Source organism: Notothenia coriiceps, unplaced genomic scaffold, assembly GCF_000735185.1.
Source record: "Notothenia coriiceps isolate Sejong01 unplaced genomic scaffold, NC01 NC01_scaffold00029186, whole genome shotgun sequence".
Taxonomy (NCBI): Eukaryota; Metazoa; Chordata; class Actinopteri; order Perciformes; family Nototheniidae; genus Notothenia; species Notothenia coriiceps.
Genome location: NW_011361887.1, coordinates 1 through 11,182, shown reverse-complemented (window position 1 = coordinate 11,182; position 11,182 = coordinate 1). Strand labels below are relative to the sequence as shown.

General features: G+C 40.3%; 2 protein-coding genes and 1 pseudogene across 4 annotated transcripts in view; all 3 read right to left on the bottom strand.

The window, feature by feature from the left end:
• The window catches only part of samd12 (sterile alpha motif domain containing 12), a 90,642-nt gene extending 87,692 nt beyond the window's left edge, over positions 1-2,950 (bottom strand). Inside the window, exon 1 of one of the 3 annotated variants that reach the window (XM_010786445.1) lies at positions 2,801-2,950. In XM_010786445.1, coding sequence (XP_010784747.1) covers positions 2,801-2,813 — 13 coding nt within the window. In that variant the 5' untranslated portion in view covers positions 2,814-2,950. Of the gene's footprint in view, positions 1-2,127; positions 2,211-2,800 lie in introns of those variants that run through there. The other 2 variants (XM_010786442.1, XM_010786443.1) reach the window with 2 other exon arrangements.
• Positions 2,951-4,938: 1,988 nt separating this feature from the next.
• Positions 4,939-6,226, bottom strand: LOC104958676 (zymogen granule membrane protein 16-like). Its single transcript, XM_010786441.1, has 4 exons — positions 6,195-6,226; positions 6,066-6,118; positions 5,855-5,975; positions 4,939-5,562 (listed from the first exon to the last, which is right to left on the bottom strand). The coding sequence occupies exons 2-4, from the start codon at positions 6,115-6,117 to the stop codon at positions 5,241-5,243; spliced, it is 495 nt and encodes a 164-aa protein (XP_010784743.1). The 5' UTR covers position 6,118; positions 6,195-6,226; the 3' UTR covers positions 4,939-5,240.
• A 1,741-nt stretch (positions 6,227-7,967) lies between these two features.
• Positions 7,968-9,670, bottom strand: LOC104958678 (actin-binding Rho-activating protein-like; annotated as a pseudogene).
• Positions 9,671-11,182: the final 1,512 nt, after the last annotated feature.

Genomic DNA, 11,182 nt, shown 5'->3' with positions numbered 1-11,182 from the left:
AGTTGCGTTGAGTTGAGCGGTTGTGTTTTAAGGAGCTGTTATTTTTCTGTAGTTTTACATTGTATTTCACCATTTGTAATCATGGTGCAGTATTGTGTTTGTGCAGGTTGCACAAATACCAGCCTGTCAGGACATCGAGTCCACAGTAAAAAGGACCGGAGCTAGCGTTCGTTCCTGGGTGCGTTGTGCATCCACCTCCCTGCAGCACATACTCTCCACAGCTTTATCAGGAAAACGTATTACATCTCTCTCCCCCCCCCTTCGCTGCTCTCTCTCTCCCCTCCGGTACACGGCACCGTAAGACATAGTGTAGAGTTGCATTAGGTAACGCTGTGGTGGCTGTACTGCTCCAGCCGTCTCCTTTGTGTTTGTTTGTTTCCCCCTGTCTGTGTTGTTTGTGTGTGCGTGGTGGCTGTCACTCCTGGATCCCGGCTCAACCTCCACTCACCTGCTGCAATCAGCTGTGCACCCTCCCCGACTACACACCTGCTTTCCATCAAGCCATTTACAACGGCATATCAACGGAGGCTCCACAACCTTTCTCCGCCAGATCCTCAAGTATCAGCCGTATCTCGCGTCTCCCCTCCGGTACACAGCACCGTAGTGTGGAGTTGCATTAGGTAACGCGAGATACGGCTGATGCTTGCGCGTTAGTTTCGTTTCTGTTATGGATCAGTATCAACAGTCCTGCCAGTAACGTTACTATATTATCAATGCTACTTTAGTTATAGCCTGATATATGATAGCTAACTTCACAATGTTGTGATGCGACGTTAGCTAACATTCTGTAGCTAACGCCGGTCACTCACCAAGATAGCTGCCCAGTTCTCCACTGGTTCTCCTCACACCACAGCTCAAGTGAACATTTCTTACAAAAACGACGCCAGATGTCACTGTAGTGTATATTTCTGTATACTTTTTTTGAAAATTCTAGTGTATTCATAATTTTCCTACACATTTATTCAAAAGTGTCTTTAACCTGGAAGTTGCTCTTTAAGGTTAGTTTTTTTTTATCGAAAAATGTCGGAACACAGCGATTTCAGCTTCTCAAATAAGAAGTTTCCTGCTTTTCTCCATCATAATAGTCAAAATGCTTGGTCTTTTGACAAAAAAAAGTGGGGAAGACATTTTTAACAATTTTCTGACCAAGCAATTAATAGAGAAAAATACCCGTCAAATGAATGGTTAATCAAGATAATCATTCGATGCAGGCCTATGTTACAGCAATGGCTGTGAATTTATAAAAAATAGTGAGAAAAGACGAAAACAGCCGTACCATATGTGGTTGTCGACAATCAAGTGTTCATTAACAGTTATTATGTCCAAAACAAATATTGTTAAAATACTAAGCCACTGTGTCTATTCAACGGTGTTAGCCTCGGTATAAAGACGAGAAAGGAACGAAGACATGTCTATTCAGCTCTGGAACAAAATGTGCATCTGCAAGCAGCCTCAGCACCAGCCTTCCTCTTTACTGCTTTGAAAGAAGATTCTCAAGAGACGCATTAATGAAACTATACAAAGGGAAATGCTGCTGAAGGATGGCAGTTTTATAGCTGCTGCTGTTGTGCTCGCTGTATTATTTCATTATAGACCACTTCCAGCTTTGAAACAGGTGGCAATCTCTTCTACACCTGTAAGTCAAGACTACAAACAAGCTAAAAACATTAGACCTCCAGGGGAGCTTGTGAGGCTTTCAGGTGGTTCTCAGGTAAAATATTGATCATGATGAGGGAGGGACCCTGGAATAAAAATCAGCAAACCGGAGTTAAGCACTTTCACAAGTCTATTTTTGGGTCCTCAAAGGGGGAAAACACAAGTGATGCAACCATATTGTTCTGCTTTCTGCTTTAATCTCCAGAACATAAATATCTCCTGGCAAACATGACAGCTCACTATTCTACATCTCAGGACCAGGTTCAGGTCAAACAGCATCCAACAATGTGTGAAATGTGTATTAAAAAGTCCTGTCATGGCAGTCAGAGATGAATAACCAGCTTTAGGGTAGGTATGCAGGAGTGCCACAGTGTCATACCAATCATACCTGCATGGGCAAACACACTGGACTGGAAAACCTTTTGAGAGTTAAAGTCCCCCTCCATGCATTTGACACCCCTTCCAACATACCTCTCATTGGATTCTTGATCCACAAAATGCCCCCGATAAGGTGAGGAGATTGACCGAGCATCCCGAGTCACTTTTCCCACCTATACTGTCTGGAGCGAGTTACTGACCATCACGGGCACACCACCTGCTGCCAGAGGAGCAGCCTCAACCGGACTGGTCTTGTGGTGGAACAAGCTGAGCGCACGATTATTATCTATAAGACAAATGATCATAAAGACGCTCCAGGGGCTTCAGTATCTTCCAGAGAACAGTGTGCACGGCGCGGCCAGAGATGATTAGGCAAAAGAAGTGCACGCTCCTCGGTCACAGACATGTTAACCATTGGTGTTTGTCTCCAACACTTACGACCAGCGCGCACACACACTCAACAATATAAAAGAAAGAGGCTGCGCGTTAACACTAGGTTTTATGGTGCACCATTAGAGTGAATACCAGCGGTTTATCATTTCAATTGTACAGTGTAATAAAAGGAGAAGACAATGTTCGTAATGCGGCTGCAACATAACCTAAACACAGGCGTGCACAGCACAGGTGAACCTACGGTGTCTGTGTTGAGCCGTGTTACACCGTAAAACAGCTGCTAATTATCACGGTAACTACACCTGTTTGTCTGTTTCAAACGAACAGAAAACGGAAGTGGTGTCGTAGAAAGGACAAGGTGAAGCAGTCTTACCTTCGACAGCCATAGCGCTGCTACTCCACAGAGAAATGTAAAAGTGAACGCTCTCGCATTGTACCTTGTTTGGCGTGTTATATTCACTTTGCTGCGGGCAAGCCGGAGCACACACAGCTGCTGCCGCCGCCGCGCCTCAAAGCATCCTGGGAAGTGGAGGCGCAGCGCTTTCTGGGATTTGAGGGAAAGCAAGCTTCATCAGTTTTGAAGGCAGAACAGTTTGGAAGCACATCTTTCTGTATCCCTCACACAAAGACACACTAATGGAAAATCCTCACAATAAAGCACACAAAATGTCTCTATGTGAGCAAAAGGCAAGCAAATAGCATGGACATGAACGCCGTTTTGATACTAGTAGGTTAATTTAAGCAGGTTATTTGGGAAACCAGCCGAAATATAGAAACCAGAATATCACCAGATCTGGATCATATTCTAGCCAGACAGTGTAAGAAAACTACCACTTAATGTTCTAGTTCAACATCTTGGAAAATAAGAGCTGTAATAGAAGACCTATGCAACTGTGTTTGTGCAGTGTGAGTCAACAACTGATTAGCATAGCTTAGCACAAAGACTGGGAACAGGTGGGGGAAATAGGAAACAGCTATGCTGGCTATGTTGAAGGAAACATTAAATCACCTCCCATAAACTCTACAGCTTGCTTATCAAAGGGTTTTTATCTTGCTTCAAGTATTTATCTACAGGGCATAGTGTAACGTCATAAGACCTGTCTGCCATTATCTGGAAGTTCCCGAATGCATATTAAGATTTGTTGATGAACAGCAAGGGGGCTGCAAACAACACAAAATGTTGCTTCTTTTTTACAATGACTACATCTTAATGTGCATACAATAAATACCAGGTCATCAAACTGACAGCTGCAGTAGAGGTTGTAAATCTTCTTTAGAAGAAAAGGAAACAAACTTTAATTAAACATGCAGCTTCCTGTCAGTTGATTTTATTATTGTGTGTGTTATCTGTCTATGTGCGATGTTGCTCACACTGAAGGTCAGCACATATATGGGCTTTACCAAAAACAAACTAAATGCATTTAGGTCATAATGCAATTACATTGAAGTGAGAGTGTGAGTGAGTATGAGGAAGAAGCGTTTGCAGGTTAGCAATCGATAAAATATTCCCTAAGACTTGCATCACAGGTGTTGCAGGGAAAACACAACTGTTATAGTTGTGATTGCATGTATTTGATCTGATAAACAGATAATGAAGGTATGCAGGAGTCTATTGTGTTGCCACATTTCTTGTGCACTTAAGCCTACCGGCAGGTGTGTTAGTCGGTAATACATCTATGTTCTTCCTGGTTTCTGTTTTGTTTTTTTAAAGCTCTGCTCAGCCTGTCTGAGGGGTTTTCTGACTTTGATTGATTTACATAGAAAGTATGTGTGTGTGTTTGTGTGTGTGTTGTGTGTGTGTGTGTGTGTGTGTGTGTGTGTGTGTGTGTGTCTGAAAATAGTTTTTTAAAGAGAAAAATAAATATATATATTTATACCTTTTTTATTGCAGACAGTGAGCACAGTGACCATCCAAATGGCATATTCTTATAATATACCATTATGTCACAGTGTAATTCTGTCAAATTTTATAAGAATAATAATGATGATCAATCGTCTTTAAGACGTTTTATATTTTGAAGGGTGGCAGTGTTGGAACTGAAGTCTTGATTGATGAAGAGATAGCATGCCATCATCAAGTTATATTTGAAGTCATGCAACTATTTTATAACTATAGCAAATATGTTTATCTTGGCCATTTCAAAAAGTCTTGTTGAGCAGAATCTCAAGGGAGTCACTGCACCCAGCTAAGAAATATCTAAAGCATGACTTATAATCATGTGTTTGCATGCTATCTCGTTCCCTCTGCCTTTATGCTAAGCTAATCATCAGATCAACCCAGCTCTACATGCATGGGCAGAGAGTTGTAGTATCAATCTTCAAATTTAACCCTCTGGATGAAGAAATTGGATGAATGCATGTTTTAAAATGTCCCACTGTTCCTTCAAGCGGTATAGACAATTCCTGTTAAAAACGTTCAGAGATAAGTTGTGTGTTTCCTGATCTGAAGCCACTTTAACTGCATTTATCCTAAATAAGTATTATGAGTATTGAAAAACACAATATGTCAGCAGCTTTCAAGTAGAGAGATCTTTTTTTATTATTAACTAATACATTTTTCCAACAATGACAAGAGCATGATGTGAACAAATGCTATGCCGAAAATAAATCGGCATAGCATTTAAATCAAAGTTACATTTCATCAAGCCTCAACCCATACAGTCACAAGCAAAAGTGCAAATGTGCAGATTTGAAATGTTAAAATGTTGCACCGCAGAACAGATGAATTACATTCGGAAATAAACCATAATTTTCCCACATAGGTTTGAACAAGTTGTTGGTTAAATAGAATCGCCTCAGGCAAGCTCTACTTCTCAGTGCTCAGTGTCAGTAGCAGATGTATCAACTCGACCCCAGTGTGCTGCGATGGAGGTCATTGCTCCATGGTTAGTGCCACTGATGAAGATCAGCTCGGCACCCTTGTGGCTGGGATACATGTTGAAGGAAGTGCCTGAGGGCTGGCCTGCTTCAAGATGGCGGCCCTTGCTAGTTACGATCACCACTGACTGCACGTAGTGACTGGCCTTCCCAGAAATCTGAATGATGGCTTCATTGTCAGACAACTCCATCTCCTGTAGCTGGCCGGACCTGTGACCCACAACGGAAGACCAGGTGAAGCCGTAGCGGAACTGGATGCTGATGAATGAAATGTAACAATGCTCAGTTGAAAGTCCTGCAATCAAAGTCATACTCAGGTAAAAGTAGAAAAAAAAGCATCGTCGTCAAAACATACTTAAAGTAGCACAGGTAAAAATACTCATTATGCAGTATGTTCCATTTCAGAATTATATACATTGATCGTTTTTAAGTTATTGATGCATCAATGTGATGATTACTTCAATATGGCACTTGGTAAAAGTGTGACTTTTGACCAGTGTTACATTACTCTTAATTTAATAATATCAAAATAATGATCTATAACATTTACCCTCGTATGTTGGACGACTCCCACACTCGTACAGCTGTGATTCTTCCCTCCCCAATTATACTGAACGGAGAGCCACTCCCTGACCCCGCAGGAGGGGAGTAGGAATAGCTCTGAGTCTCAGCTGCGACAAGGAGACAGACAAACATATTATGAACATGAATTATCCTTATAAATTTGATTCATAAAGGATAATGCATTCATGGAAACTTACGGTCAGCTATAGCAGAGGCTGCAATTACAGCGAAGATAGCAAGAAAAAGCATTCTGAAAAGAAAGAGAAGAGTTATTTACCCTGCATCTCGTTGTTAATAATTATTATTGACTATAGACGGAGTCTCACCTGTCTGATTTGTTGTTTCTTCTATTATCAAAAAATACCTGTAGCCGAAAATACAGAAATATAAATACATATGTTCAGTCATTCTTCTTTACTTACATAATACATTTGGTTAGTGATGAGTGGAATTCAAAAAATGATACTTGCCGTTCAAGTGTGCATTACAGCAAATGAAGCCTCAGCATGTGTGCAGCTACACTCTCCTAATGTCTAAATTTGGAGTGGATACGATCATTTATAGTGCAACTGCATTCAGAAACAAAGCCTGAACAGTTTATTGGTCCTTGCCGAGTTATGATGTATCAGACAGGGAGGGAGGTGGGTGGGTATTTTTGTTGGCGCTTCGTCAGGTTACAAAATCCTTCATAATCTAGGTTTAAATATGATATGTGCCAAGTATGCTCTTGTTTTGTTTTGGATCATGAATAAAAAAGGAAAATCAACATCGCCCATGTTAAAGGTGGCTCTTTCAATGGATGTTGCATGCACAATAACATATGGCATAACAATATTATGTTATTTTTATATATAGGGCATAACAATAGATATATTCTATATGAAAACCCTAAAAGAAATGATTTTAAATTGCATACACTTTTGGCTAGAGGACTATTTACGTCCTCCTTTTTCCCAGCCTTATAAACTAACATGTGAAACTAATAATATGAAGATGTTTAATTTGTTTACTTATTTTTCCTAAATTGCACAACTTTTGTCAATAAAAAAAAGCTCATACTGCAACCCCACAGGTGTCCCATTCCTGCAGAAAACGAGATGTAATCTGTCCCCTAACGTGAACAAAGGCGTCGTCAATTCCGATAAATGTTGTCTGTTATCTTATAGGAAATGTTCTGAGTTACTCAAGATAACATGTGTGACAACACCACCTAATGGAATTCTATTTTGTTATCCACCTACCTGTCTTCACTCACGAATGATCTTGAGAAACCTCATAACCTTTCAAGCTATGATTCACCATTCAATGATCCAGAGACATTCAATTAATGTATTATTGCAGAATACTGTAAATGCACTTAGAAATATATATATAATAAAGTATTTAAAATAATGTGAAATCTGACAAAATGTACAATGTGATGCTCTGACAAGATGTGGTTAAATATTTAAAATTCATATGAGCAGTTATAAATATATAAAAATATAAATGTTCTGTATGTTAATTCTTATATTATACCAACCTTAATAACCAGATGAGAAAGTGTTCCTGTTTTCCCCAGACAGTCACAGTCACCCTTTACATTAGTCATTACAGACTCAGTCTAATAGGGCAGGATGTTTAAAAGTGCTGTGGTCTCCTCTGTTTCACTGCATTGTGCCCGGTACAGTTTAATGGCTGCTGAGCTGCAGGTATTAAGGCAATGAAACCCAATCCGTGTTTGGATTACTGTCCTGCACTGTACTGCAAAGCTGCTGGATATTTGGTACATTAATCCAGATGCATATCAAGTATCTCTTCAACATAAGCAATAAAGAAAGTGCAATGGAGACCCAAATGAAAATCAATGGAAACTTAAGCAGCCAACAGGTAGAACATAAAAAATTGCATATATCTCAAACATATCCATGACAGCAGTAACTCAACAAAAAAGTCTTTAAAGATATCAGAAAGATATTCTTGATTATCTGACTCATCCGCCAAGCTCTGAGGTCTCAATCATTCCTTTGATACTGTTTTGCCAGCATCCACTGAATAGACCTAGGTCAAATTGTCTTATAAATCCTCCTCTCAGCCCTGCTTAATAAGGACTGATGTTATTATACGAGTAACTGTAAGAGGATTTCCACGACTATATTTTGACCCAGGTGTTGACCACACACCATCAGATAAATTATAACTCTCTCATCCTGGCCTTGCCACAGCCTCTCCCCTTCACACGCCACCTTCCCGTGCTTCCTGGCTCTCATATCGCCACCACCTTATCAGAGATCCGAACATATCTGTCAAACAGCTGTCCAAACGTGACACGGGTCTTTCCGTCTGGATCCGGATCAGCCATAGTCCTGATCACATAACACATATCAGATATTTCACCGTGGATGTGATGCTCGGCACGTTTGGCTCTCTCTGCAGTTTTGGTACCCTCCTTGGAGGCGGAGGGACATGGAGTAATCATGATCAAAATATTCACTGAAGGGGTTCAGTTTCTGGTTAATGGTTTGCTCTGAAGCCCAGTTCTGCCAGCGGCTCTTGAGGTTTCCCACAGCACTATATTTCTTGGAGAGGGAGTTGATCTTGTTGGATCTTCCTTGTTGGATCTTCCTTCTTGTACCTGTGTCGGATGTCAGAGTATATTAAACACAACACAGTATATTTTGGACCAACAAAAGGCAAAGGGAGTTGAAATAGCCAATAGGAGGAAAAAAAGGTCTTAAAGGTCAATACGAATACAATATGGGAACTCTTCGGCTTTTGGATCCCAGTGTTACGATGGATAATCAGGGACAAGAATTCCTGTAATGCGCAATAGCCAATGGGTTCCGAGATTCCATTTCCGCAAATGCGCATTTGCTCTCCATACAACCAAAGAGTTCTCAAAAGTGATTGGTCAATACTGCTCACACTTGAAACAGAAACCACAGTTTGGATACTAACATCTTGTCCTGTTCCCTGCTTTATAAAGTTATAATGTTGACCTAATTGACATGTTTTCAAATGACTTGAACATGAGATGCATTCAGGGTAGAGTACAAACCAGAATGATGACTGTACAAATCCCAAAAAATAGTTCCTTCAAGAATCTCTCCATGAGTTCCCATTCTCAAGACCATGTTGCCTGCCTTTCCAAATAAACTGCAGTTTGATACGAAAAAACTAATATATATTAATTTAAATCTTTATTTGATTTTTTGAGAAAACGGCTACTTCCTGGAATACTTTCAGTCTAATCTGTGACCTTATGGTGCACACATGGTAAAGTGATAAAGTCAACACAAATATTTCCACGGTCCTGCCTTTCTTCCCATCCTACCAATCAAGCCATGTGGTTTACACTTTAAATTGACACTTGACCTTCTCATGTCAATATTCAGTTTCTTAAGGAAAAATAGCATGAGGGATGTAAATACCATTTCATCTGACCTTTAAGATTTGAGAGTAAATGTAATGTAATGTTTCTCCTGAATCCCGCTGGTCACTGTTTTCACCACTGGCTTCACCTTGATGCGAGATAGCGCCTCAGCTGTGGTGTTCACCTCCTCAGTTTTGGATGAATATTTGGCATCCTTGTGAGTAGTCTTTTGAGTTCTCCAGAAGTAGTTTCATGCTGTGGCAAAGCTTCTGTTGGCTGGATGACGGGATGAGGTTTCTTTGAGACACATTCTCCGGCCTGCTTGTTCTCGTTCTCCGTCACCCACTGCTGCAAGCTTCCTGTCAGGCTGCACACAACGCTAATGGTGCGCAGCTTCTTCATCTTCTTGTTGGTGGATAGATTTATTTGGCCGGTCTTTTTGTCCGACATAGCTATCAGAAGTAATTAAGTTATATTCCTTTCTGCTCAGATCTTTGTTTTCTGTAACTCCTCTTCCTCTTCTGCTTCCTACCCAAATACTTGCACCTACTACAGCTCTAAAAAGGGGAGAGAGAACCCTAACATGATGGTGGAAAGTATTCGAGTCATCCGGGGCTACTGTCCTGATCATCTTTCCCTGACACCGGTCACCCCTAATGACTCATGTTTCATCACAGATTACAGAGCTTGTAACTAGAGGTAAACAAGGCAGTGGCCCGGGGAGTGCTAATCTTTAATAGGCAAGTGATAATTCTTCTGTTACTCCGCACATGTTAAAAACACCCAAACGTATTTAGATTATGAATACAGGGAGATAATGAAATGATCTCGTAACCACATACTCTGCATAGGGCTTTATTTCCCACAATTCAAGAAGGTATCCTCACTTTTATGAAGTTTGAACTCAAAGCAATAAAACACACTCTCTCTCTATTCAATACTCATCTAGGGTTTGGCTGCTATAACTTTACTTGATCTGGTATGTCCACAAGGTGATGGTGGCAAATGTTAGCTAATGTTTGAAAACTCTAGTTGGAGGTAGATGCATTTTCTGTGATTAGACTTACATTTGATATCCTTTTGTGCAGTTTTATCTTTAAAAAATCCTTGCATCTTATACACCCGTCATATGATTTGTAGGAAAAGTATTCACTGGTTACTACTCAGGTGTTATTTCTCAAACAGTGTGGTCAGATATAGCTTTTACAATCTTTTCCACTGTTTAAGAGTTTACCGATACACAGAACAGCATCATAATCGGAGGCGGCCAAAACCTAAACAGAGAGTTTCAAACATATAAGGAAACACTTAAAGAGCCTGTGACAGCATCCCAACAACTGTTGTGCAAGGAAATATTGGACTACTAGTCATCTCGAACCGTTAGTTTAAAAAAGAAGGTGCGATACCGTTCCGATAAATATCAATCATTTCGAACATCGCGGGGAAATTCCTTCGACTCATTTTGAAGTTTTGGGGGAAGCCGGAAGTGACGTCAATGCGGGAACGCTTCACTGTGCGGCGAGAGAGCCAAACACGGACAAAGTGTGTTGTCATGCGTAGAAATGGTGAATTACTGAGTTTAGGCACGTTAATAACGTTTTAATGAAGTTGACTACAGTATATTCATATTTGTCAGTGCTTTCATGTCAATTCGGCGAACATAAACACAAATGATCGTGGTGAAGATGATGATTAAATTAGGATTAAAAATCGGTAGTGAGAGCTGCTGAATTTCCTCCCGTCGGATGTGATATAAAAACAAATCGATTATTTTTGTAGTTGTAAACTCAAGTTGATTACACTACATGTATTAGTGCTTTCATGTCAATTCGGCAAACATATGACACATTAAATGATCGTGAGGATGATGATTTAAAAATAGTTTGTTTGAGCCGGTCTGCATTTCCTGATGAGAAAACAAACCGATGCTTTTTGTAGTTGTAGTCAGTGGTGTAGTGGGCG

Excerpts from the sequence above, each read along its gene's own strand:
- LOC104958676 (XM_010786441.1), bottom strand. The coding sequence starts at position 6,117 with ATGCTTTTTCTTGCTATCTTCGCTGTAATTGCAGCCTCTGCTATAGCT. Across the intron at positions 5,976-6,065 it reads AGCCTCTGCTATAGCTGACC|CTGAGACTCAGAGCTATTCC; the intron begins GTAAGTTTCCAT and ends TCCTTGTCGCAG. Across the intron at positions 5,563-5,854 it reads GAGTCGTCCAACATACGAGG|CATCCAGTTCCGCTACGGCT; the intron begins GTAAATGTTATA and ends TTCATTCATCAG.